The sequence below is a fragment of the Besnoitia besnoiti genome, chromosome V (assembly GCF_002563875.1).
Source record: "Besnoitia besnoiti strain Bb-Ger1 chromosome V, whole genome shotgun sequence".
In the NCBI taxonomy this organism is placed as follows: Eukaryota; Apicomplexa; class Conoidasida; order Eucoccidiorida; family Sarcocystidae; genus Besnoitia; species Besnoitia besnoiti.
Genome location: NC_042360.1, coordinates 254,523 through 281,755, shown reverse-complemented (window position 1 = coordinate 281,755; position 27,233 = coordinate 254,523). Strand labels below are relative to the sequence as shown.

At 55.4% G+C, this 27,233-nt stretch overlaps 5 protein-coding genes across 5 annotated transcripts; 3 read left to right on the top strand and 2 right to left on the bottom strand.

The window, feature by feature from the left end:
* Positions 1-1,286: 1,286 nt before the first annotated feature.
* BESB_058650 (CCDC25 protein) lies at positions 1,287-5,169 on the top strand (the record flags this gene model as incomplete). The annotated part of the gene is made up of 9 exons (XM_029364279.1): positions 1,287-1,311; positions 1,845-2,015; positions 2,633-2,722; positions 3,350-3,396; positions 3,794-3,886; positions 4,116-4,146; positions 4,529-4,590; positions 4,778-4,813; positions 5,056-5,169. 9 exons carry the CDS (start codon positions 1,287-1,289, stop codon positions 5,167-5,169), a joined length of 669 nt encoding a protein of 222 aa, XP_029218987.1.
* Positions 5,170-7,541: 2,372 nt separating this feature from the next.
* Positions 7,542-9,292, top strand: BESB_058640 (uncharacterized protein; the record flags this gene model as incomplete). Its single annotated transcript, XM_029364278.1, has 4 exons — positions 7,542-7,607; positions 8,207-8,263; positions 8,490-8,548; positions 8,929-9,292. The coding sequence occupies 4 exons, from the start codon at positions 7,542-7,544 to the stop codon at positions 9,290-9,292; spliced, it is 546 nt and encodes a 181-aa protein (XP_029218986.1).
* A 1,381-nt stretch (positions 9,293-10,673) lies between these two features.
* Positions 10,674-12,023, bottom strand: BESB_058630 (uncharacterized protein; the record flags this gene model as incomplete). The annotated part of the gene is made up of 3 exons (XM_029364277.1): positions 10,674-10,965; positions 11,252-11,423; positions 11,912-12,023. 3 exons carry the CDS (start codon positions 12,021-12,023, stop codon positions 10,674-10,676), a joined length of 576 nt encoding a protein of 191 aa, XP_029218985.1.
* A 413-nt stretch (positions 12,024-12,436) lies between these two features.
* On the bottom strand, positions 12,437-14,740 carry BESB_058620 (uncharacterized protein; the record flags this gene model as incomplete). The annotated part of the gene is made up of 3 exons (XM_029364276.1): positions 12,437-12,496; positions 12,653-12,957; positions 13,717-14,740. 3 exons carry the CDS (start codon positions 14,738-14,740, stop codon positions 12,437-12,439), a joined length of 1,389 nt encoding a protein of 462 aa, XP_029218984.1.
* A 1,627-nt stretch (positions 14,741-16,367) lies between these two features.
* Positions 16,368-26,304, top strand: BESB_058610 (NLI interacting factor family phosphatase; the record flags this gene model as incomplete). Its single annotated transcript, XM_029364275.1, has 15 exons — positions 16,368-17,095; positions 17,603-17,765; positions 18,309-18,371; positions 18,596-19,730; positions 19,905-19,977; positions 20,545-20,608; positions 20,913-21,086; positions 21,512-21,629; positions 22,010-22,544; positions 22,891-23,441; positions 23,846-23,989; positions 24,434-24,477; positions 25,053-25,093; positions 25,664-25,752; positions 26,006-26,304. The coding sequence occupies 15 exons, from the start codon at positions 16,368-16,370 to the stop codon at positions 26,302-26,304; spliced, it is 4,221 nt and encodes a 1,406-aa protein (XP_029218983.1).
* Between the last annotated feature and the right edge of the window lie 929 nt (positions 26,305-27,233).

Sequence of the window (27,233 nt, the reverse complement as noted above, 5' to 3'; positions counted from 1 at the left end):
TTCTTCGAATGCTCTACTCATGAGCTAATTTTGACGCGTGTAGACTTCGTTCTTTCGAACAACTACAACGCGAGAAACCGTAGTGCGTCAGGAATTGGAAGGCCAAACACTTTATACCATGAAGGGCTTCCCGGGAACGGCGTGGAAGGAGTTCTCTGTTTCGTAACGATACAGGCGGCGGGCTAGCAGCTAATGAGCGAGAACGTGGTACCTTGAACTGCGAAAAAAGGTGTAAAGTGATCTCGCGCCCGCAAGGACTGCGCGGGGAGGGAACGCTGACATGAGCGAGCCTCAGCATCAGCCTTCGACAGACGCAAGGAGCACGATTCGGGACGAATCGAGGAAAAAAATGCCTCTCTCTAGCTAATCCTTAGTTCGCTTATGTGTATCGAGAGCATTCCCAGCTCTCTAGTGTCCTTTCCTTGCAGATGAAGAAGCGCTTCACATACACCTGCGCTTTTACACAAGGTGTCACAAGCCGTCTCTGCGGACTCTGCTCAGCGAGTGAAGACGCAGATAGCTAATGCTGGTCGTGTGTGTTGTATTCCGCGAGACTGCCGCAGTTGCGAGAATTCGCTTCATCGCCAGACAAAACGCCTCCGTCCTTCGGGGGCTTGCGCTTTAGAGGTTAAGTCCAACAGCATTAGAGTCCTTTCTGCACACGCGTACGACTCAGCACACTCTCCTCGAACCCAGTAACTGAGGCAAATAGTCGACAGATAACTTCCGCCTCTTTTTTAGAGTGGATCGCGCAGTCGGCGGGGCAGAAGAGAGAAACAAGAGAGAAAAACTGCTGTACGCTAGCCGGTCTTCTGCCGCGCAGGGCTCGCCGCAAACTCACACCCTTTCGAGAAACCGCAGAGCATGGAGGCGGGATAGAAGCTTTCTCAGACGAAAGATACGCACACTGGGGCAGAAACAGCTTTGAAGAAACCGCCGTGCAGATTTGGTTTTTTCGGTGCGCTTTTTTGGAAAAAAATCGAAAAACCGGCAACCCGTATGTCTCGGGGGCATGCAGAGAAAGATCGCTGTGCAAGGCGAAGCCGCATGCGAGCTCGACGAACATAATCGATGCATATTTTCGAGGATTTTGCCTCTTTTTTACGGTAGCATCGGTTAATTCGTGGGTTTAAAGACAGAGAAGGCCGTTCCCGTTGTTTTGTCTCGCTGCGACTTTGCGGTTCTTGTCTGCAGACTTCTCCCATTCCGCTGCGCAGCGCTCGGCTCTTTTCCACTTTCCTCTTGTATTTCCGACTGTTGTATCTGTTTCTGTCCGCGTCGTCACGATGGTGTTCACTTTCAAGTGCAGCGGTGAGAGAAGCTTTTCCACGCAGCGACAGTCCAGGCCGCATCCCGCTCCTCTCTCCGCATCTGCTGGCGTATCCGCCGTCATTCACCTGTTCGTCTCCTCGCTGCATCTACCGTGCGCCTTCCTCTCTTTCTTTCTCTCCATCCTCTTTTCTTCCTTTTGTCTCCTTCGCTTCATGCGCCCTCTGTCATGTATACGCGGAACAGACTGTGTTAGCCGGCGCCATCGTGTATATATATTCTACGCTTACATAGGTAGATCCATAGGTATCTATATCGATATCTGTATATATATAAATATATATATCTATCTATATATCTTCCGCGGTACCTCTAGAAACATGGGTGTGTCTAGGCATGCGTGAAGCATATTGCATGCCTGAGATTCGCCCTTCCCTCGAGGCGGCGGCCTCTTTTGTCGCGAGCCATATATACACACTGATACACAGGATTTAGCGTCTAAATATATATATATATATATATATATTTATACGTAGGTAGTTGGCACCCGTTTGTGGATGTGCGTGTGCGTGAAGATCCTCGATACGAGATCTACATGGGTCGCGACAAGTTCGAGAATGAGGAGTTGATCGCGCATGGCTGGCAGGAGGATATCTGGTTCCACGTTGACAAGCTCTCCTCTGCGCACGTCTACCTGCGGACGCCGGCGCCTGAGCATGCTGTGCAGGATGAAAAACAGTATCCAGGTGAAGCTCTGCGCACTGCCTGAGTCTTCACCATGCGCGACAGCTACCACGGCGCCCCCTCAGCTTCTCTGCTCGACTGAGACGGGCGGGTCGGCCTCTGAGTGTGGGTCCCCGTCTTTTTTCGCACCTTGTGTCAGCGAGGAAGGCGCCGCGACAGACTGCCAAAAGAAGGCCTCACACGCTCAGATGCCGCAGAGAAAGCGAACGGTGGCGACAAGAGAAACTCCAAAATGTGTGTCGTCACCCAGTATATGCACATATCTATGCATACATACATATTTGCATCTATACGTAGATGCATATATGTGTCAGCTTGTCTTCGGTCTGCGAGGTATGCGGTGCCTATACACGTGGGCGCTGGGGTGGTTTCGAGACTGCGCGTGGAGGCATTTGCTTGGAAGCGCGTCTGACAGCCTCCACCAAGTGAGCGGCAGATCGGCGTTTCCACGCGAGGACTGTCGTTTCTCATGGACTGCGCCGCGGGCGTTGTTCTGAGACACGACGTACGGAAACCGCGGGTGTGGATTCTCCCTTTCCTTCACCACGCGAGGCGACCTTCGCCAGTGTTGCGCAGTTGCTGCGAGACGGAGCCTTGCAGAGTTTTTCGCGTTCTTCAGACTTGGCTGCAATCCCCCAAAAGGTCCTCGACGAGGTGGCTCAGCTGACCAAGGCCAACTCTATCGAAGGCTGCAAACAGCCGCAAGTCGGTAGGGTTTCTCATTTGCCTTTCTCTTATGGACGTCTGTCTCGCCGCGCAGTCCCCATTCCCATGCCCCCCCACAGAAACGCATCTACAAACGGGTATACAAATACATATATATATATATATATATATATATATATATATATATATATATATATATATATATATATATATATATATATATATATATATAGGTCAGTGCATGTATGTATGTGTAGGTGAGTGTGTGCAGACGTGAGACCGCCTGCGTTTCTTTACGCCCCTGCGAGGCGCAACGCTTGAGCGTCGCATCCGCGCGCCTCTAAACAGGAAACGGCCTGTAAAGGCGCGTATGCATTCGCGTGTTCGATTGAGCCGGCTGAGCGTGCTGCCTTGGTGATCGACTCTTGTCTGCCCTGTGACGCACACGCGAGCCTGCAGAGCCGCGGTGTCAGCGGGTCGCGAGGCGCAGGACGTCTTCCGCGTCGCTTCAGTGCCTCGCCCTCGTCTACGGTTCGTAGCTTTCGAGAGTTTCCCTTTTCGCGCGTCGTTCTCCTGTCGTTTCCCTCCATGCCTTCCCCGCGGATAACTTCGCGCGTGTGCGCGCGAGACTCGTTCACGTTTCGTCTTATGCGTCGCTGTGGCTTCGCAGACATCGTCTACACGGCTTGGTCGAATTTGCGCAAAGGCCCACACATGGTGAGCGGCGTCGAACAACCGGGAAAAAGTGAAAAAGAGAACAGGAGAGAAACTGCAGCGAGAGAGAGCGTTTAGGGGCTAGGGTTCATGAAGGTGTGAGAGACGCGAGAGAAAATGGCGGAACCAGAAAAGAGCGGGGAGGCCGTCGCCACGTTGACGTGAGTGACGCTGGAGACGCAGACAGCAGAGAGAAGATGGAGTGAGGGGAGGAGGTGAAAGCGACACGGAGGTTTTCGGCAGGGGGGAAAGGGCGGCAGAGCGAGGGAGGCAGCAGGAGTCGAGCGACGAAGCGGTCTACGGAAGAAAGGAGGCCAGCCGAGAGGACGGAGGTGCCGACGGGAGTGGCTACAGCCTGAGGCGACGCGAGCCAACGGAATGGGTTTTGCTGCGTTTTTAGGACATTGGCCAAGTCGGATTCAAGGATGAAAAGCGCGTCCGTCACATCAAGCACGTTGCGAAGGACCGCGAACTCCTCAAGGCAATCGAGAAGGTGGGCGCAGGGCGCAGTGTGTTTTTTTTTTTCGATGCATGTGTTTCGTCAGTTCGCGTGTCTATGCGTCGTTTTACGTTTACGTACTTTGTAGTTGATCCTATGAACGTATGCGGATACGCGACTCCTGCTCTCTTTTGCTCATACTGCCGGTGCACCGAGTCGGATGATGTGGTGTCGAGTGTGAATATCGATTCTGGTTTCTTTGACTCTGTGTCTGCGTTTTCAGACACAACAGGAACCGAAGATTGACTTGAAAGGTGCGCGGCGCACAATTAGAACTCGGTCGTGGGACCGCAGAGCTCTAAACCACTAATACCAGCTTTTTTTCCGCATGCACATATATATATATATATATATATATATATATATATATATATATATATATATGTATATATAGTATGGACGTATCTTGTATGAAAGCGTCCTGTGGATTCACCCGCAGAGGCTGAATGCCATGTTGTGATATTGGATTCCCCGTTTACTCCGTCTCCGCTTACGCGGACTCTGCGCCGACGATTCATATGCATGCATGCATATATTTACGGATATATGCAGGTAGATGTGTCGTATCAAACTGTTCAAACGGCTGATGACCGTGCTGCGTTACGGGTGACGCTGCGTGACACGTTCCCTCTTCAGCTGCGCGAGAGCGACGCGATAAGGAGCAGATTCAGAAGCGCAAGCATGAGCTGCGACAGAAGGTGAGATAACCGGAAATAAGCAGAAAAGCCGACACCGATTTTTGGTTAGTTAGGTAGTTACACACAGCCAATCGATGCTTCGCGCACGTTGCGGACAGACGAACGGATTAAGGCTACGCAGTTTGCGGTCTCTCATGCGATGTGATGCCTTGTCTTATGCCTTGCCGTCTCTGGTGTGGCTCTACAGAAGCTCGCGGAGGAAGAAGAAGCGCGCAAGAAGGAGGTACGTTTCGGACTAACAGGCGCGGAGTGCCGCTAAGAACAGGAGTAGAGGGAAGGATCAGCTCGCTCGTAGGGGTACTGTCGTGTTGATCTGCCAGTGTTTAACGCGGCTATTCGCCAGATGCAGACGCACATAGCCACGCGCTTAAGTTTTGGCTTGGAGGCCTGCGCTGTGCCGTTTCCTGGCAGACAGGATTGCCATTGAGTTGCGTCATTTTGCGTGTGTTACCCCATTGTTTTTAGGAGGAAAGACAACTGCGGTGCTACGCTTCGCTCCAGAACGTCGAGCCTGAGTACGCCCCCAAAGGCGACGGCACCATTGAGAGTTGCCGCGCGATTGAGGAGGATTTTTTGTGAACTGTTATCTCGTTTGTCGCCTCGACAGTGCAGTCAGGTTCTGCTCTCCGGGGGTTACGGCTTCACTTCACGCATCTTCGCTCTCACGTCGCCTCTGTTGCTCCGCGGTATGTCCGTGTTCTGCGTTCCTGGCTTTTTTGTCTTCCGTGTTCTGCCGTGAACACGAGTGAGCCGTCTCGCCGGTGGCGGAAACTGAAAAACCTGGAAGGAGAGAGGCGGTCAGAGCGCAGATGCGCTTTTGGCATCGCTAATCCTCTTTCCTGCCCTTTTCCCGTTCCCGCTGTCGCTGTTTGTTTTGTTTTCTCTTCCGCTCCTCATTCGTGTAACGATCTGCCGTTTCTGCGGGCAGTGCGCAGTTGCGTGAACGACCTTGGTGTCAGTTTTTTTCGTCTCTCGGGCCCTCTTGGGGGGGACCCCGCACACGGGGCAAAACATCCATTCTGGATATTCTGAGGCCCTGCGTTTCTCTGCTTTTTCGGTTTTTTGCCAAAACGCATGCAGTCGCAAACACGAAGGCGCGGCTGCCTCGCCTTGCATATCTAGGTCCGGCCGTACCCAATGGCGCTGTAGTTTGCGCACACTTTAGCCTTCATATTTACATAATCTTATACATATATATACTATACTGAAGACACATGCGTTACTGTTAATTCATCTGTCACAGTTTTGGATCCGCACAGATGCATGTCGGTGCGCGCTTTTGTGCGCCCTACAAACCCTGAAACTCGAAACTGGGGCGGCACAAGACCACCTCCCCAATGCCTCGAGCTGGCGAGCAGAACGCATGCACGCTGCTTTACCGCCTGGTGCTTTCGCTGAAGCCAACTGCGTCTTCCCGTTAACGAGGAAAAGAAGTGGCTTTCTTTGCTTGTGCTTGGCGAGGGTGGACATATACACAGTCTCATTGAGCGGACGGCGTCGGGCGGAAGCGTCGTTAGGCTTTTATGTGGTAAAGATATCTATCTGCCGGCATACACGTTCCTTGTATACGCGGGGCGGTGTTTACAGATATTCTCGTAGATAGAGGTATGTGAAGAGTTGTAGATATCTGTTTACGTCTTTCGCGAAGTAGGTTATGGGCGATGTGTGCTAAATACTGACACTTGTAAAAACCTTCTAGACTGGGCTCGGTGCTTCGGCTCGAATCAACAGCCACAGATCTGAAAAACTGAAGAAAGAGGCCCAAGGAAGCACTAGAGGCCTATTTTGCAAAGGCCGGCAGGAGCGCCTGGGAAGTGCCCATCGAGACAGCCGATTGACGCCGAGGTACACGAGAGAGCCGGCGTCCAGAACTTTTACGTTTTGGGGTGGAGCACTCGGAATCCTGAGGACTCCAGCCTCGACTTTCGTTTGGGGTGCTGCCTACCGCCACTTGACCCGCGAGCACAGAAACACCTGTACGTCTACGGAAGTGAAACCGCGTGAAATAGCCGGCAGTAAGGGATCGAACGTGCTCTTTCACTGCTGAACCGTATTCGGAATCGACGGCGTAGGCTCGCGAGCACCAGAACTGTCTAGTGAGGCAAGGCGTGGCCGCCCGCCGTGTTCGTGGCACGTCAGGCCGTGTGGATCCTGGGCAGTTCAAGGCGTCAAACGCGCGCAGCTAAAAAGCCGTATTCAGGAATGTGTACACTCCGAATCTACTTTTTGCGGCGACCCCGCTCTGCGAGGCGGTGTTCATTCCTTCTCGGGAAAGTGGCAAGCCGAATGACACGCCCAGATATGGCGCACTTGCAGCCGCCGTGTAACGCAGCTCTGCGAAGTAGTCATCCTGGTGATGGATGGCGAGCTAAGAGTGAACTTGCGAGCGTATATGTATCCGGACTTTAGAGTGTTCTGCCTCTGGAATGTGGCGGTTGCTTGCTTCTGTTAGCCGCCTTGAAAGGTAGGGAAAAACGGTTCGCGCAGATTGAGGCTTCATGGTTTGATGACTTGTTCAGGCGCGTGCCTCCTCCTCAAGGCTTTTCAAGCAGTCACGTAGCAGCCGTTTTGGGGCGTGTGGGGCTGCTGAGTCGTGAGAATGTGCAGCGGCACATCTGCATTTTTCAGCAGGCACTCGACCGCGAAGAGCGTGGATTGTCTGCCGGATTTCCTTGCAACGTCTAGCCGTTTCCCCTGTTTCGTATGTTTCCCTCTTGCATCCGAGCGGCACAGTCGACTTCCCGCCTTGTCGCTCCCATTTTTACCGAAAAGGGGCCCGGTGTCTCTCGTGTTCAACGGACCCCCTCACAGCCCCAGATTAGCTTGGGACTAGGGGCGACGAGGGAGTTGCACTGCGCAAAAATCTCGTCGCTCGTCGGATTTCGAAAGGAATCCTTGCCTGATGTATCGCAGCAAGGACATCTTCAAAGGCTCTTGGCTGCTCCAGAACCATGACGACGACTTCCGTGATTTATCGTGTCAAAGACGTGAAAGCCTATAGCCAGCTTGAGGGCAGGGTGAGTCGCCCGCTCAGAGGCGCTGTTCCCACTTGCGTGTGCTTCAGCCAAGCAAGGTCACCTTTGACGACATGCAGCAGACTTCCTCGTCTTCGCCTCTGTTGCAGAAAGATAGCGCCTCAAGAGCAAAGAGCATGCGGGAAGGGCTCTAGCTGCTTCACCTGTGGCGCAGGGTGTGATTTGCTGTCTCAAAATCAAAGCTGGATGGCTGTGTGACCGACGAACGGCCCCGGGCAGCTTCGGGGGAGGGATGCAGCATATGCAGGGGAGTCCCGCCGTCGCGCACTGAGACGCGCTGGAGAAGGAGCGTAGCAGTTCCCACAATCTGTGCTAGTACGATATCGTCAAGCTTGCTTGGGTAGTCGCCTGCTCCATACAAACCCTTTATCCGTGCCCCTGGCGGGAACCCTGGGCGTTTTATAGCCGCGAGTGGCACTGCATTTCATGGGTGCTCAAGCTCACATCAATCACGCCGAGTTTTGTGAGCTTGAGGGGCGACGGGTGCCTGCTAGTTCTTTGACACTGTTGCTTCACGCGCCAGAACTCCGGAGGGATTGTTCCGCCGGCGTTTGTTTCGCGTAATGATCCTTTAATCGCAGGACTGGTGGTATGTACGGTTCGACGACCCCGCCCGCAGTTACTCATGGCAACCCACAGTAAGCTCTGCTTCTGAGTAGAGTGCCAGTTGCATGCGATGCCCCCGTGACATGCGGAGGAGGGTCCTGACTTCCCGAAGCAAATCTATTCCCTGCTTCACGGTAGTGACGGCCACAGGCTTGATGCAAACCGGGGCACCAGGAGTAGTGCAGACAGTGTGACGCAACGCACTGTATCTCTGTGCAGAAGAGACCGAATCCATGTCCGGCCGTGGTGAACTTTCAGGCATACCTCGGTGACATACCTCCCAGCACCAAGGCGAGGATGTCTGACATGAAGAAACGGTAGGGGAGCCGCCGACCGAACTCCGAGTGCAGTGCGCAGCGCAATTTATGTGGGTCTGCAAGCTTTGAACGCCGCGCGTCTGGCAATGAACTGAGCTGTCCCTCGTACGTGCTGGCGACATGTGTCCCGCCACCCGCCGACTGCGGCCACTGACCCCATGTATTGATATAACAAACATTGTCAGGGTAATCTGGTATCCTTCTTGGCATAACGTTGAAACTCAGGATATGAATAGGGATGAAAATGGATAGTACACCACCTAAGAAGACTGTGACCAGTGCTCAAATAAACACTACTTCCATCGCCATAACGGTGACGAGGCATTTCTTGCTTAGAACCTGATGCGGGGCGACTCAAAACTTGTTGTTTGCCCTGTCAGGTGGCTGTCTCGTCAGCTAAACAAATATCGACTCCTGATCCTGGTCCTCTGGTTGGGCGCGTTAGCGGGCGCCGCCGTGACTGGATATTTGATGATTCAGCACTGGGAACACGTTCGCGCTGACCCGCAAGCGTGGAAGGCACTTTACACGCTGACTCTGCCGGTGTGGAGCTGGAGCGCGATTTGCGTGGCGACCAGTCTGGTGCTAGCGGCCACGGCCCTTCGGGTGCAGTCAAAAACCGACAATTTTTTCCGAAAACGCAACCGATCCTTCAAGAGTTCCGGAGTGCTCAAGCGCGCGGCAGGAGGTGAGCCTCCCAAGCCGACGCGCATGCAGCCTCTTCGGCAGTGCAAACAAGGCTGAGCGACAGAGAAGGCGACGGGGTAATGCGCGCCGCACAGACGAGAGGCTGCTGCTCGCTCGCGGAGTCATTTCTTCCATCCTATCGGGTGCTCAGGAAGTGTTGTGAGACACCTTTGTTCTGCGAGGTGTGTGTCTTGCTCAGCGACATGCATCAGCACCAGATTAGCACTGCATACCCCTATCCGAAAATATTACAGCTCACTCAAAAAAAACGAACCAATCAAACTGCTTCACAGTGCCAACCCTCGTACCAAGCTTGGCATGTGCTGCAGGGTGTATATGACGAAACTCATCTGCTCAAGTCCTGTCGTTAGGCGCGGTTTTACTCAGCACTGTATGCATAGCGTTGACTTGGTGCACGACTCACGCTCGCCATTCCCACTCCGCAGACCCTGCGCCCAAGCGTCACGAGACGCCCCCAGAAGCCGTTCTAAAAGGGAAAGCATGTGCCGCCATGCGGCGTTGCAGCCTGGGTGCCTCTGCGAGACTGTGCCGGACGATCGAGCACCGTCGCCTCGAGTGCAATGCGGCTCTTTGCTGCATTTTTCTTGGCGGGTCTTGCGGAGGATCTGCGCACGGCGTGTCCCTCTGGTGCCTCTCGCCGCAGCCACGCGCCCTCTTTCAGTCCACCGGCGCCGCAGACGGACAAGCAGCGTGGGCGGGCGCCCACGACGATCGTCGCGCCTCCTTGAGCGGAGAAGCACCCCCTCAGGCGCAATGGCGGGAATATCTGGAGACGAAGCCGGACTCGCCTATTTCAGCGACGCAGGATCGGGTACCGACGCCGAGTCGCTTCGCACAGAGAGCCAAGAGCGGAACCCGTGACACGTGTGTGGGCAGTGCGCCTAACCCTAAACCCTAGCAGAGGCAACCGCGAGACGATCTCCTCCCCTGGCGGCACGCTGCGCCGCTAGCGATGCTCCAGTTCCGCTTTAGGATTACAGCTGAAGGCGTGCATTTCCTTGTGTGCTGGCTCACCGACTGCAAGTCTGCCGCCATCGTGGATTTTTCGCACTGCAAAACTCGCATCTGAAACAACACTGAACTCAGCCCCGCATCTACAGCACACGCACGCAGTGAAGGCAGCAGCGATCAAATCCTAATCAGCCACACGGTCCCAGAAACGTCTTGGCTCTGACATCGCGTTTCAGCCGACTCTAGCACGGTTTGCGCCGACGGTCGCTCGTTGCGGCTGGCTCCGCGGAGCGGCCTGCGAAAGTCTGCATTTGACTAAAAAACGAGTTATTCTGTCTGACCCACACTCGCATCCACGACTCTGTTCTTCCCAGCGTCCACCATCCAAGCACGTGCGCACATCGCGCGACATCATGCAGTGCGAATCGTCTGGTGTGTGAAGCCTCGCGGCCCGGGGCTCTGCTGGCTAAAAGCCGTTCATGCTTTTGTTCCACCCCGCTTTCAACACCTGAAAACTCTCTTCGCGGTCGCGCCCGCCCTCGAGCGACTTCTTGCTAGGGCGCGTCAAGTTGAAGAGCCGGTTTTTGTTGAAGAGTTCGCCGTCGGGTTGAGGGAGGAAGCGGATCTCGGGAGTGTAGCCCAGCTGCAGGCGCCGCGCGATCTGCATGCGCAGCTGCGGCGCGGCGCGGTCAAGCCGGCGCTGCGTTTCTTCAGGGTCGTGTGCGGAAGTCAGCGAGTAGTAGACGTAGCAGACCGATCTGACAGGAAGCAGACGCGAGACGCAAACACACACATGAAACACTCTGTAAAAACGACCCCAGGAAACCCAAGCTTGTCGCGGAAGGGCAGTGAAGCCAAGGTTCGAGACGTCCGAGAGCGACCGCCGCCTCGAGCGACGCCGCCACACACAGGGACGCAAGAAAGCCGAGCGACGCACTTGGCATCTCTCTGCGCCCTTTGTGATCTCTATCAACCGCATGCATTGCACGAAACACCCGCCCGGCGTCTCCGCGGCTTCACTGAGACTGTCCTCCAGACGCTCACTTCGTTGTGCGCTGCTCCACGTGGTGAATCGAGACCGCGGCGCCGTCAAGGACGCCGAAGAGCATGTGGGGAGAGTTCCACGTGAGGAACTCCTCCAGCTGCGCCTGAATCAACCTGCCCAGTCGAACCGTGCGGCGCGCGACGTGGTATTTGATGGGATCCACGATGTGCCCTGAAGCCCACACGCAGCCAGTGAAACGCACAGACAGATATGCTCGAGCCCCCGCGAGGGAGGCAACACGCAGGCACAACGCCGCCGCTGCTCCAGACACACACACAGAGGTATTTACGTATATGCACTTGGGTATGTGTTCACGCGACTCCAGGCATGACGAGATCCACAGACACGGCCGGCAGGGATCCTGTGCTTGCGAAAATCCCGAGCCACAATGCGAGAGAAAAAGACGAAACCAATGAGAGGGACACACAGAGAGAAGAAACGCGTCGCACATCCGCCGTCGGGCACGAAAGGTGCCAAAGACACAGACAGCCACAAACCAGAAAAGGGCCTTGGAGAGGGAGACTCTGAAGATATTCACACCGCCCTGCGAAAAGCGAACGGCTCTCGACTCAAGATTTGAAAACTCTACCGCCGGCGCGGCCGCGAGCCATGAAATAACAAAATCAAAAGCGGGAGGAAGTTGAAACCGCGTCACCCACCTGCAACGTTGGGGACAGGCGCCTTCATGAGTTTGGCGTTTGCGAGCTTTTCTTCGCGGATCTTCGTGCGAATTCGCGAGACGAGCTCGTCTCGCTTCGTGGCGCGAATCATCTTCTCAATTCGCGCGCCGAAGGCGGAGCTCTCGTCAACCAAATCGGGGACTGTTTCTTCGCCAGCCTCCGCCCGCAGCTGCTGCTCGCGCTGATACGCACGCCGCACGCAGAAGACTCACACACTGCATCAAGACGCCTCGAGCGCCTCTCGACTCTTGCCTCGTGTGCAAAATTCAGGCAGACGAAAAATACGTCGCGGGGGAAAGGCATGCATAGACGGCATCCGTGTTCACACATGCATACGCGTGCTTTTTTTTTTTTGCGAACTATGTGTGAATGGAGGCCTCTTTGCCAGACCGGCACCTGCAGCCTTGACCTCGAGAGCTGGCGGGTGTTCGCTCCAACAGAATGCCGAAGCCTCAAAAGACGGTTTTTCCAGCGTCCACCATGCATCATCAATCCTGTTACAGCCTAATCGCGAGTCGAGCGCCCGCCCGAACCTGTCCCTGACGGCTCGCGAGATCCGCGCGTCTGACGAGCCCAAGAGGCCTCCATTCATACATGCTCCACACAGCAAAACAGGCATACCTATATATATATATATGCGCATAGAAGTGCATGAACATGTGCGCGATGTGAGGTTCGGGGAAGCATCCTGTCTCCTTGTTCGCTGCGTGTATGTTTTACCATTTCGTTTTCTCTGAGCAGAGCGCGGGCCTCCCGCTCGGGGTTGGGGAGGCCATACATGCGGAGCCAGCGCCTGCGGCGGTCTTCGTGGAGCTTCTCGCTGTACGCTTCCTGCATCTGCTTCGCTTCCTCGTGCGTCAAGCTCCGATACAGCGGCGACGCCTCAGGCGAGCGAGACGCGGCCGCCGGCGCGACAAAATCGCTCGCAAGCCCAAGCTCGTCGTCCTCCACGGCCAGCGCCTCAAACGCGTCATCCGAGAGCGGCGGAGACGCCTCGGATGGGGGTTTCTCGAAGCCCGACGCGGCTGCGCAGAAACAAAACAACGAAACACATTCCGCTCACAGCCGACAGCCTCGCCACGACACTCCGCGTCTTTCTCTCTCTACACACACATGCACGGGAAACCATATGTATATACATATATACATAGATATAGAGATGCAGAGCAGAGAGAAAAAAGTGCTACCAAGATCTGCGGAGATGTGCGGCTCGCACCGTTTCCATCTAGTCCCCTTCTGATCGTCTTGCAGATTCTCTGCAGCTGTCGCCTCCCGGTCACGCGATTTGTCCGCATTTTCACAACGGCGCATCGACCTCCCGCTTGCCAGCCCCCGGCGAAAACTGGACTCCGCGAAGATCTGCGATTCACGGGTTCGCTCTCTGGTGGGTCTTTCGTCAAAGAAACGCCACACTCCTGCCCTGACTACGATTTGCCTTGCACGCGGTACCCCAGCAGCAGCTCTCCGCGCACCAAAAGCCGGATGCACACATATACACATACATATACATATATACATATATATATAGATATTCATATACTTTTCAGAGTATACATCTGACCAGACTTGCGTGTTTGCTTTTTTTCCATTTCCAGCCTGTTTTCCGCCCCTTTTGTCGTCCCTCCACCGACCCCTTCGGCTGGGTTTCATGTTGGATACGGCGGCGCGCCCTCTGCCTTTGGTATCGCAGCCGCCCCCAGCTTCCTCTCTGCTTCCTTCACTCCCGCAAGCCTAGTTACTCGCAGGCCCTGTTTGCCTTTTCGCGTGCTTCTCGCCAGGCTTACCCACTCGTTTTCGTCTGCCGCGGGGCGCACCGTCCTGCGCTCGGTCGAGGCTGGCGGCGCGCAGCAGGCGGCGTCGCCTGCGCACTTCGTTTTCTACACTTCCTACACCCGGGCCGCCTTCCTCGTCGCGCGCCGCGCAGGCAAGCGCTTCCTCGTCAGCTGCGCCGCCGCCGTCGAGGACGCTCTCGCCGGCGCGTGCGCGCCGCGTGCCGAGGCGAAGGAGACTCAGCTCCTGAGAGAATCCTGCGGCTCGAGCGCCCCAGAACGAGGATTGAAGAGCCTCCTCTTCGCCCTCGCGAGCATGGCGGGAGGCAAGGGCTGGCGCAGACGCAGGTGCGGAGGAGGCGGAAGACGCTCGGTGCCCTCGAGAGGCACGCGTGGGCGGCGCTTCAGCCTCGGCGCTTCGCACGCCATCCACAACTTCTCGCAGCGACTCGCGGAGGTAGTTTTCCTCGAGACGCTCGCGCTGGCGCCGACTCGCGCGCGACGCGAAGCCGCGCAGAGGCGGCAGCGACGCAGAGCAAGGCACGAAGGGAACGCAGAAAACGTAGAGGAGGGCAGAAGGCCAGAGCCGCGGAGACCCAGCCGAGACGGACGCAGCCGCGAGACCTGGAAGGCATACCAATCCGGCCGCTAACCGGGGACGACCGGCAGGAGACGAAGAACTTGAAGCAGAAGTAGAAGAAGTAGAGCAAGGCGAGGTGCGCGCTGCGACCGCGCAGGACGACGAGAGGCGAGACGAAGCGGAAGACGAAGAGGAGGGCGGCGAGGGGACGAGCGCACCGGAGTGAGAGCGAGAGAAAGGAAAGGATCGTGGAGAGCCAGAGGCCTTCTCCGGGGGCGAAAAGAGGAGACAAAAGAGCGAAGACGCCGAGGATAATGCGCGACTCGAGGACGGGCGCATGCGGCTCCTTTGCTTTGCTTCCGCAATCGAGAAGGAGTCAGAGAGCGAGAAAGGCCTCGTAGCCTCGCAGCGGCCCTTAAACCCGCCTCTGGCGAGAGGTGGAGGTGTCCTGAACGCCATCTTTCGAAGGGTCGTCGCTCCTCGCTCCTCTGGCGCCAGTTTAAAATGCTCTACTTCGGCCGCGTCACTCTTGATTTTCGCTCGAGAAGGCCTTCCTTTTCTGGGGTAATTCAATCGGAGGAAACGCCCTGCCTTTTGTTGCCTGCTCTTCTCCTTCTGCAGCGCCCACCGCCTCTGCAACGTCTGATATACCTTGTTCTCACTCGACTCTCAAGCAGCGTCGACCTCCTTCCTTCGCTTCCTTCTCTCCGCTCTCCTCGCTGCCCTCGGCAGCCGCTGTGGAAAAGGGAGTCAAAAATGATTTTGCAGGCCAAACGACCGGTGAAAAGACCACAAAAACGCACGTCGAGACAACAAGGAAAGAGAGACGAAGAATGGAGAGAGACGAGCGCGCGGAAGAAGTTGAGTGCGCGCGCAGCAGCGGCAGCGTCCCGCGGAGTGCCGTCGACAAAAAAGCCAAGGGAGGTTCTCTTCTTGAAACACAGCTTTCAGGGAAGATAACAACGGAAGGCAAATGAAAAACGAAGTATCAATGGTAAAAGAACTGCGAGCACACAGCGTGTACATGCACATGCAGAGAGGGTATGTAATTTTGGACATAACGCGTTTCGCTGCATGCGTCGCCCGCGTAAACTTTCCACGTGGATCTTTCTGTGTCTTCATTTTCTTCTTTCTCTCTCTCTTCCGTCTCCAACTCTTTTTTCTGTTTCTTCTTCCACGCGGAGGATCTCTGCGGTAAAGAAGGCTTGCTCTTATCGTCCACTTATTCAATCTCGCTCTGCGTCTTGTCTGCACGGGTTGCCGTTCTCGACTTCTCGCTGCTCTATTTCTTCGATTTACCGTTTTTCTCTCCTTGTTAAGCTTGCCTTGCCATCGCTTTGGTTTGATTCTCCGCCCCCGGCCCTTGTTTGGCGTCTCTCCATCTCTCTCTTCGCTTTCGTGTCTTCACTCAGAGGCGCTTTCCAGCCACAGATCCTTGCGCCTTGGCCTCTCCTGAATGCAGCGTCCTTTCCTCGAGCTTTTTCCCCGTCGCAGCTTCGTCTCGCCCTCCGGTCTGCAGAGGTGTTCACAAAACTGGAAGAGCTCTTACATCGCCTGCAACGAACGACGAATGCATATATCGCAGCATAATTTTATACATGTATGTATACGTATTCATATATATATATATATACGTACATCTATATGTATAGTTTATGCGCGCAAGTATCTCTGACTGGGCGCGCATCACGTATTCGTTGTCGCAAATCGGTGCGTGGGCTTCCACCGCTCGCTCTCAGCTCCGCCGATGCCCGGTCGCTCGCGGCGGCGCGGCCTCTCGTCACGTTTAGTGAACGTAGCTTCACGTTCCTCAATGCACCTGTTGCCGCAAGCACCTTTGCAATGAAAGCTGCAGCCTGTTGAGAGGAGTGGACCTTCCGGAGGCGTTTGCTGCACTTCGTCTCCTCCACCGGTTGTGGACGGGCGAGGGCGTCGTCAGCGAGGAGGGAGCGAACACGACACCATCCGTGGACGTCTCTGCATTTGCGAACAATCCTGGATGCGCCAGCCCGACGTATCGGCGCTCGGCTTTTTTTTCCAATTTTCTAGATTTTCCTGCTTTTTTATGAGGAGACCCTGACGCACGATGGACGCTCACGCCTCCCCGCGTGCGACGCGCAACGGATGGGGCTGCGGGGACGCAGCCAGAAGGAAGCGCATGCGGCTTCACGAGGAGAGCACAGAACGCACAGAGGCCTTTTTTCCCAAGACAGATTATTCAGGCTCCGTCCGTTCTTCCGCTTCTCTGTGCGTCTCTTCGTCCTCTACCAGCTTGACAGCTGCGTGCACGTCTCGCTCGCACCAGACCTCGTCTTTCGATTACTCCTTTTTTTCTTCTTCCGTCTTTTCGGCCTCGGATTCTGCGCCCTCTGAGGCCACGGCGAGCGCCGAGGCGGAGCGAAGGGAACACGTTTTCTTGCCGCCGAAGGCCTGCAAGGCCCTGCCGCTGACGCTCCAGTGGGTCGTGCACCCTGGCGCATTCGTCGTCGCCGGGCAGACGCTGGCGCTTCTCTATCCTGAAGCCTCTTCTCCTTCTTCTGCCTCTTATCCCCCTGCGTCCTCGTCTTCTTCTTCAGCCGGCGCTCGCGAAGAGGTGAAATGCGGCGGTGCGGGCGCCAGGCGAGACGCAGGGAGTGCGGAGGTGGCGGAAAGCGGAGCCTCTGCGGCAGGCGAAGGGGGAGACGCGACGGCGAAGGATGAAAGTCAGGAGAAGAAAGCGCAGGCTGCGCTGCAGTGCTTCAACTTAGCGGCGCCTGTGGCGGGCCGCGTCGTCAAACTCGCAGTGGAGCCAGGCGCGTTGATACGCGAAGACCGGTAGGCGACTCGGCTCCTTTCAAGTTTCCGCCAAATGTGCTGCTGGAGGAAACGCTGCGCGTGCAGTCTGCACTCGAGGCCGCGCCCTCTGGCTGCATTCTTGTTCTCTCTCCCACCTGCCAACTCAAGGTCCATCCGTGCCGCGAGTATATACATTCATTTATATATATACACTATTTGTATGCGCATATATATATATATATATATATATACATATATTCATACCGTACTACCTACTTATATGCGTGCCGTTCTTTGGCTCTAATTCGTCGCTTGTGGCGTACATGTTCTCTCGTGTGTTGGTTGCTCGTCGTCTCCGCCTTGATGTATGGTTCACTGGACGTTGCATCGTTTTCTGTTTCTGGGATTTTCCGTCTGTTGGTGTCCGCGTCTCTGATCTCGCTTCCAGACGTCCACTACAGCGTCTGAGTGTTTTTTTCTGTTTTCAGACAAGCGCCACACTCGGTCCTTTCTGTATGATTGCGCTCTGCGTTTTTTCTTTTTTAGGCTCTGCCTCTGCGAGATTGAGGCCGCGAGCTGCACTCACCCCCTCGTCGTCGGCGGCCTCTGCGCAGTCTGCGGTGTTGAGATCCGCGACACGCACGTTCAGGAGCAGACTGTTCAGGCGGGATTTGTCTCAAAGCACAAAGACCTGCGACTCGACAGAGAGGTAAACCTCCACGCAAGCTGTCTAATTATACATAAATCGGCTTATTTAGTTCCATTGATATGCATACACTGGCGACAGGGGGGTCGCTCCAATTGTATATAGATACAGAGGCACAGTGCCTGGGTAGCGACAGGGGAGAGGCAGCCAACGCTTCTTCCGCGCAGCGCTATGCGCTGAATCCCTACGCGCTGAGACCGCCAGAGTTGGCTCTTCTGAGGCCTACATATATGCATGTAGATGCCTACATGTGTGTCTATATATGAATATGTAGATGTAGAAGTATACGCACATGTAGTACCTGTATGCAACTACACGAGTATATACATACACATGTATACATACATGTGTCTGTCTGTATATACATAGTATACGTATATGTAGACGTAGCACGCGTATGTAAGTACACGAGTAGTTTATACGCGTGACGTTTTGGGGTGCGTGACCTGAGTCCATCTGCCGACGCCGTCGGATGTGATGAATTCCAGCGATTCGGGTTTCTTGTACTGTTCGAGACTGGAATCTTTGTGCTCTCTTTGTTTTTAGGTCGCGCGGCGCATGGAATACGAGCGAATGGCGATGCTGCTTGCGCAGCGGAAACTCTGTCTGGTATGTCGTTTGCTTTGTTATTTTGCCTATGCCTTCTTTCACGTTCGGTCTTTTCGCTGCGGCGCTGTCCTCTTGCCTGTGTCTCAGCCCCCCTCGCGGTTGCCCTCCGTGGGTTGCCGCGTCTGCCTCTCTCCGCGTCAGTCTCCTGAGCTTTTTTGCTTCAGCCAACTGGATACTGTGGGCTTTAGGTGTCTCTGCGGCCTTTCGGCTGCGCGTTTTTTCAGATTCTGGATCTCGACAACACCCTTCTCCAAGCCTCTCCAGACCCCCCGCCCGCAGACGGTCCGCCGCTGATTGTTTTAGACGATTTCCTTCACGCTCCTTCTCATTCCGCGCGCGCGCCGACCTCCGCGGCCTCATGCACGAACGCGTCGCCGCGCACTGCGGCCGCGTGTTCTGCGGGAGAAGCGATCAAAGGCGTCAACCAAGAGGCGGCGAAGGTTGAGAGCGGCGCGGAAAGAGAGCTAAGCGGGTTGGTAGAAGGCGTGGAGGCCGCAGCGCGGGAGGACAGAGACTCGTGCGAAGGCGCCGCCGCTCAGGTCTCGTCGTCGCAGCTCCTAAACGGGCAGGCCGAGGAAGGCCGCGGCGAAGCGCATGCACTTCACACAGCAAATGCGAAGAGCCGGCAGCCAGGAGAGGCGAGCGAGCGAAGCGTCAGCAGCCAGGAAACCTGCTCAGACTCGCACGGAGCCCGCGGAGACAAGGCAGGCAACGAAGGCAAGGCAAGAGAAGCGAGAGAGGACGGAGAACCTGCGGAGGCGGGAATCGAAGGACGGCGCGCAGAGAGCAGAGGAAAGGCGCGAGGCAATGAAACGTATCGGGCCTATTCATGCCTCGCGCCGCAGCCTGCGTTTCATCCGCCGTGGATCTTGAGACGCGGCGTGTGGGCGCCGCCACCTTCTGTCGCCTGCTCGTCGTGGGAGGCGACTTGCTTTCCTGCGCGCGAGCGGCGCAGGATGAAGCGCGACGAGGCGCCGGAAGAGAAAAAAGAAGCATCCGAGCCGCAGGGCGCCAAAGAGGCGCCGAAGGCCGCCAAAGACGGCGAGCAGGAAGGCGACCCCACCAACGCATGCAAACGACGCTGCGGGAAGCGCGGCGCGGCGCAGGCTGGAGAGAAGGAAGCCTATCCTCACTATCGCGAAGACGAGGAGGGCGAACGAATCCGCCGCATCCTCGAATCAAGCGTCATGTGCGTCCGCGTAGCTGCAGACGCCTCGCGCGTCAGCAGCAGAGCCAGGAGTAGTCGCAGAGCGGAGAAATGCTCGCGCGCCTCGACCTTCTCTCAGCAGAGTGCTCTGGCTTCGTCTGCCTCTCCGGCGGCGAGCGCCGCGTCGTCGGTGGGCTCGCGAGATGCTCCATGTAAGCGCCTCAGCGGGAGAAGGCACATAGAAAACAGGGTAGCAGAAAGACGGGAGAAGCAAAATCGAGAAACGGAATAGAGGTCTCCCGCATCCGCTCTTTCGCATCGCCACGCCTGCGCTGAGTTTTCTTTCAGTTTAGTTTTCAAGTGGCGTGCGTGTATGTGTCTCTCAGGCCAGCCGCCTCTTCCCTGCGAGCAGCACATCACGTTCTTCAAAATTCGTCCAGGGTGCCTCAATTTTCTGAGGTAGGCCTCGCATTGTTTTTTGTGTTCCCGTAGCTTTCTGCGTTCAAATCGTGTCTTTTCTTCAAAAGCGTTCCTGCTTGAGACCTTTTACTCGCTCTCTATGCGGACAGCGGTTCGCCTCAGAGGGAGCCGAGAGGTGCTTCGCGCGATGCAGAGAATGATCCACGCAGGCCTCTTAAGCCGAACTGTTGCAATGTTTTGGTATCTTTTGCAGCTTTTATCTCTCTCACGTTCTCCGTTGCACCACCGCCGCTCCTCTCTATAATTTTTTCTTCTTTATTGATTCACGCTCGTCACTTTGTTGCGCCCAGATGACCTGTGAGCAGGAATGACCTTCGGGTTGTTCGCGGCCTCTTCGCTTTCGGTTTCTCGCTTCTTTTTCGCTCCTTTCTGTATCCGCGCATGGCTTCCTTCATCAAACGCCCTCTGCCGCAACTTACCTGCCTCAGCAGCGAGAGAAGCGCTCGCACCAGGCGCCAGGCTTGAGTCCGCTTTGCGCGGTGTTCGCTTTTTGTCTTCATTCCAGATTTTGGGAATATTTTTAGTGTTTGTCTTTTTTTTCCGCAGACACGCCGCCAAGCGTTTCGAGCTCTATATGTACACGATGGGCACGGCGCTGCATGCAGCGATGGTGAGAGTGCGGGCGCGCAGGAGACAGCTTAAGACGACGAATGTCTCCATCGCGGCAATCCTGTTTGCCTGGCAGCTGGAAGAACAAAATAAAGGCGTTTTAAGCGCCAAATGTGGCGTCCGACTGGCCATTTGTCCTACGGAACTCCATTCATGACTGTATGTGTACACATATATGCATATACATATATGACCGTAAACCCTCATTGTATAAAAATGCGGGAAGCATTTGTACGCACGCTTGCCTGCCGAAGTGTGCGCCGCGGTCGATGACGGCGTGTTTCGAGTTTTTTCGTTTTTCTTAGGCGCTGCGCATCTTAGATCCGGATCGCCGTTTCTTCGGCCGGCGCGTCTTCTCGAGGGAGGACGCAGTGAACGGTCTGAAGGAAATCGAGAGCATTTTTCCGCACGACAAAAAAATGGTTCTGGTCGTTGATGACCTCGAGTGCATGTGGAGCTACGCGCCCTGCTGTATCAAGGTGCGCTCAAACACACACCTGCCCCTCCATAGCAATTAATGGATCTATATATATCTCTCTCTGTATGTGCTTCAAAAAATCTATATCTGTATGTATGTATGTATCTATCTATCTTACATCTAACGAATAATACGTCTGTACTTATATTTATCTATCGCGAACTGTGCGTGTCTCTCTCACATTGGCTTTCCGTTTTTTAGCTATCTCTCTGTCTCTCTTCCTTTCTGTCGCACGTCCTCTCTCGGCTTTCATGCTTTCGCGGGCCTGCGTGCCTTCCGGGGGACTCTTGTTTTTTGATCCTTTCCGCGACTGCATGCGTCTGCACACGCGTCTCGCGCTCGGCGTACTCCACGGACATCGCCGACATTTTCTAGTCTCTTTACTTACAGCACACATCTGCTTCGCGTTGGAGACTGTTTTTTCAGATTCAGGGATATCACTACTTCGCGGACTCCTCCGCCGCAGATGCACGCCGAATTTTGCCGCATAATTACACGCACTGGCTGAGCATGGCGAGGCCCTACTGCAACTTCCTCCCGTCAGGTAACGCCGACTCGAAACTGCCTCCTTCAGGCTGTCGAACGGAGTCGTGCAGGAGGCCAAAATTTGCGCCGCAGCCAGCTTCTTCCGTCTCGAGCGCGTCACCAGGCGAGACGCGCAGTCTTCATATATATCTACGTATACCTGCATATACATAGATATTCTTATTCTTACTCTGAACGCGGAGAGAGAATGGTGCTCGCCGGTGCTTCCAAGCAACAAATCTTTTACATGTCCTATGCTCCTGGATAGAAAAGCTTTACACGTCCATGCGTATACAGGCGTCAACCATGGTACCCGTGTGTCTATCGCCACCATGCAAGATGAATTTTTTTCTCACTTTTTCATTTCTGCGTCTCTATGTTTGCTCACGGCGTTTACAGTTCAGCAGCAAGTGCGGCCTGAGGATCGTGTGCGCGGCTCTTCGAAAGCTACTCTGAGTGATGCCGGACGACCCCCATCTAGCCCTGAGGATATTGCGTCTTTTTCTTCAGCTGCCTCGTCGTCATCCTCTGTATCCTCTTCCACGGATTCTTCTGCGTTTCCTGCTTCTTCTTCACCTGCTGCTTCTTCCTCTGCCTTATCTGCTTCCTCCTCGTCCGCTTCCTCTTCATCCGCTTCACCTTCCTCGTCTTGTGCTGCCTCTTCTTCATTTTTTTCATCTTCTGCTTCCTCTTCGACTCCTTCTCCTCCTGGAGGGTCGGAGCGAGGCGACAGCGACCGCGGGGTGGCGTACGAGGCCTCGAGCGGCGCGGGCGCCGCGCCGCCTCCAAGCCCGTCGTCGCTGCCTGCGGCAACTGCATCCTCTGCGCTCTCTCCGCCCTCCAGCTCGCCTTCGTCTGACTCGTCATCGGCGCCGTCGTCGAACGAGCCGGCGGACGGCTCGCCAGCGACACCCGCCGCGGCCTTCGACCGAGAGTAAGTCGAAGAGAAGCGAGGGGGACGAATCTCCCGCACCCAGGATTGAGTCCCCCTGGCGCAACAAACATGGCAACGGAGGGAAATCCGTCTCGGCTTTTTCTTCTGGTGCACGCCCTGCTCAGATTTGTGCCTTTTCTTCACAGTCGCTCTCGCGGTGCGACCTCCGCGTTTGGTCTGCTTGCTTCACGGGTCATGTTGCATTTCAGTTTTCTTTATGCCTGCACGCGCGACAGATACAACTCAGCCAGTCGAGGCGGAGTCAGCGGGTGGAGTGCGCTGTCTGCGCATGCGATCTCCTTGAGTGTCGCTCCCTCTCTCCTTATTCCCTGTTTCTTGCTTTTAGCGGTTTCCGCATTCCGGCTGTTCTACGCAAGCTTGCGCGTCTGCCGCGGGAGCGCTCAGCCGGCGGCGCGGTGCCGCAGCCGCGGCCTGCGAGTTCATCGGCGTCTGGCGACTCGTCTCGACGGGCGGAGCCCGCTTTTTCGCGCGGCGCAGCCTCCTCGTCGCCACACTCTCCGCCATTCTTCAAGCCATCGCTCATCGAGGACTCAGATCGCCAGCTGCTTTACCTCACGCACATGCTCAACGTGCTTCATCGGCTCTTCTACCGAGCCGCGGACAGAGTCGTCGCCGCCGCCTCCCCCGCGAGTCCCTCAGCCGGCTCTGCGGAGCGCCTGCAAAGCGCGGAAAGCGGCGGAGGCGACTTCCAGGAAGACGACCGCAAGAAGGACGAGGACGCGAGCTGGCGGCAACGAGCGGAGAACGCAGAGGAGGAAGGAGAGAGACGGAGGAAGGGCGCGGAGTTTTGGAATGCCGATCGAACGGGCTCTCTCCTCTCGCTCCTGCCTGACATCGCCTGGGTTCTCGAATCTGTGCGCGGACAGACTCTCAAAGGTGAGGAATCTTATCTGATTGTTTCGTTCAGTTTCCGGTGTGATTCTAGCCAGTCGCCGCCTGGTATGGGGGCGAGTCTTGCCTCGGGAGTTTGTGGAGCTGGGTTTTTTTCCCTTTCACTTCGGCGTTCTTCGTTCTCACCGGTCGCGTGCGCGGCCTCGGGCTGCCTTCGCCGTCCGCCTCGTTTCGCGTGTCGTGCCGATGTTGTCTGTAAATTTGTAGTTTTTCATGTAATTGGTTCCAGTCGCCTCATCATCTCATGGACTCGACGCGCGTGAGATTGACGTTGGTGCCTCGCGCGCGCCGCGTGCGGCTCATGGCCGTCCGGTTTTTGCAGTGTTTTCTCCTGTTTTGTTCACAATTTTTACCTGTTTTTTTACGCTGCCATCCTGTTTCCCCTTCAGGCGTCACGCTGAGCTCCTCAGGCGTGCAGGGGCAGCAGCTCGCGCGCTTCACCGACACCGACCTCGCGCGCCTGGCGCTGACGATCGGCGCGAACGTCGTCGACAGCTTCCGATCCTCAGTCACACATCTCCTCTGCACAAAAGGTAAAAAAACTCCCTCGAGCCGCGGCTTCATATCGTACCTGAATGGTACTGCCTGCGATCGAGTGCCTCACGCTGAGTGCAGGCGTGCGGCTGCGAAACAGGACTAGACATCAAAAGAAGAGACGACGCGATGTCGCTCACGCGCCCCTAGCGGAGCCGCGGACAAAATCGAGTCAGAGAGAGAGACGGAAGGGAGTAGTGGAGAAGAGATATGATTCGAGGACGTGAGGCGCGGCTCTCGCAGCCCGGCGTGAGCGGTAGACAGAGATTTAGTGTTCAACTTCTACACAACTGTCTGCATGCGCAGCGCGGGTCTCGGACTGTTTCAAAATATGTGTGTAATTCCTCGTTCTTCGTGCATACACACATGTGTAGAGCGCCTGCGTTGTATTCGTTTCTTCTATGCTCTTGGCAAGCTGAGCGTGATGTGTTGTTTGCTTCCAGTCACGGATAAATACAATCGCGCTGGTGACCTCAAGATTCACAGAGTAAGTGTTTCTCTGAATCGATATGCTTTTGCGTTTTAAGAAAGAAAATCGAGAGGTGCACAGGAAGGGCTGTTGCTTCAAGCTCCGGCAAGCCTTCTCTTTTCCCCGCGCGCTTCGTCTAGAGGATGTTGTCGAGTTTCCTTTCCCTTCTTTTTTTTCGTTCCGTACTTTCGCATTTTGCTGTCGCGCCGCATCTGTGTGTGCATGCAAGGGTATCTCGTTTTCTAAGGTCTTTTACTCGCTTTCCACTGCGTCTCTACTATCATCCCTGCTTCACTCAGGGGGGCAGGGGAGTCTCGGCGATCTCTCGTCGCACTCGACGACTCTTCCAGTGTCCCTTTGTTTCCTTTTGCATCCTGGAGGCGTGGAACTGTTCTGGTTCCCCGCTGCGTCCCGGCTTCTCTCAGTCTATCTGCTGTCGGTCGCCTTAAACTTTGCCATTCTACTTAAAGTATTGTATAGAATATAGACAGAAAATAGTCACGTTTTGAAAGTGTTGAGCGTTCTCCGTACACGTTGCAGACCTTTACTCTACCACTAAACTAGAAACGTAATTTATCTTTTATTTTTTGCAGCCTCACGTCATGTGGCTGGAGAAGGCTCTGTACACCTGGCGGTGAGTCCGTCGACAACAAAACACCAAGGCCTCACGTCCTGTTCGCGGTGTACTCATGCACGCACACGTTCATATATTTGAATAACCCTTCATGTCTGAATAGAGATGAGTTTAGGGTTTAGGCATAGAGGCGTGCATGGCGGCCCAAACACACGATGCATGCATGCCTCTTTCTCGAGCGAGGTTTAGGTTTGGCGCGCCTTCGCCCTTCTGACGTGCGACAGAGGCTTCGGCCTTGTGTGGTAGTGGACCAGCAGTGGCGCAGCGTCAAGGCGCACACGCCTAAAAAGTCTAAAAAAAAATGGGAACAATCCTCAGAAAATAGTAAATCTTCAATGAGCCAGGTCTCCTTTCTGGAAAAAATTCAACTGCTTCCTAAGTGAACTACACTCATTTGCAGAACAGTTGAAGTGCACGCACTGGCGTGTGGAGCGTGTTCTGAGAGTGAGCGTGCGTCGTTTAGAGGCCAGCAGCTACTTCAAACAGTCTCGCGGCGTGGGGTAAAGAGTTCCGAAGTCGGCGCTGTTCTAGTGATTCTCACCTCTTTTTGGATGCGGTGTTGTCTGTCAGGCGACCTGACGAGACCCCGTTTGAGTTTCGGCGGTGTGAAGGCCGCTACCGCAGCTTTTGGGAAGTCGAAGACTCTCAGCCCCCTTCAGGTAGGGTGCGCCGTTTCCCGTCTGCCGGTCTCTCTGTGTTGGGTTGCGTATGTGTGCCTGCCGGCGGAATGTGATCCCCGCTCTGCTGTGTCTGTGCTTTCCGCTTCTCTCCGCCATTCTGTCTTTTCTGGCGCGTTCCCCACTTCCTCTGTTCAGTGCTTCTTCTCTCAGCATTGTTGACTCCCTCCTGCCGCTCCTTCACGCACTGCATGTCTTTTTTTTCGTTTTTTGATTGTGCTGCGGCCGCGACCAGAGGAGACGTACCGGCCGGTGGAGGCGCGCGTGGAGGCGAAGCTGCGCGCCGCGCAAGAGCCGTTCCTGCTTCAGCTGTCGCGCGACGAGCTCCGGCGGCGGGGAGAAGCGGAAGCCGCCGAGGCAGCGGAGGAGCGCAATACCGTCCCTGTGAAGCTCGAGGACGGGGCGACCGGTGGCGGCGCGGACGGAGCAGGTGCCAACGAAGAAGCGAGCGATGAGCAGACGTGGGATGACTTCTGGGCTGACGCGTTCGACGACATCGGCGGAGGCGGCGAGGAAAATGGAGACAGCATCTGAGAGCCGGCCTGCGTCTCGGCAGGGATCCCGCGCCGCTTAACTGCGTGGGCGTGGGCGCCCGGCGCAGCTCTCGATTCTTTGCCGGTGCGAGGCATGCTCGACTTGCGGGCGGCTGTGTGGCTCGATTCTGTCTGCGGCCTCTGCGTCATCTCCTTTCAATTCGTTGCGGTCTGGCTTGCGACGCCGAGGACGCGTAGCGCTGCTCTGTCAGGTTCGTTGTTGCGGGAAGTGGAGCCTAATGGCAGCCTCTCGCCCAGTGTGTCTTCCGCGTGCGAGTTGGCTTCTTTGGGTGGCGTCAGCACGAGAGCGGGGCCTCTAGAACCGTTTTGAGTTCTTCCAGGGACACCAACCGATTCGCGAGGCGGCGCGCGCCGCCGCCTCGAGAGGGAAGAGAGACGCTTGCGGCACCGCCGTCTCTCCCAGTGTATTCATATGCATATATATTTAGGTATAAATATCCATATGCGTGCACATGTATATATTCATGTGTATACAAGATCCGCCGTTTATGCGCATGTGAATACAGCCTTTCAGCTCGGCAAAAAAGACAATGCCTTTTCACATTTGTAAACCTGCACACGCATACATATGCATATATGCATATATGTCTCTCTCTCTCTCTCTCTCTCTATATATATATATATATATATATATATATATATATATATATATATATATATATCAGGACTCGTGCTTTCATATGCACTGCACCATTTTGTCTTCACACACATCTTGATCAACACAGACACGGTGGACTGATATGGTAGACAGGATTTCGGGACCGATTTATTTTGTCTCCGCGAGTGCAGGTCTCCACTGGAAGGAAGGGAAGTGGCGCTGCGGACAGCCGACCATGCAACACCCCCCCCCCCACCACCCCCCTGTAGCGTATCGATTTCCGCCGAAAACGGCAGCCCGTTAGAACTGCG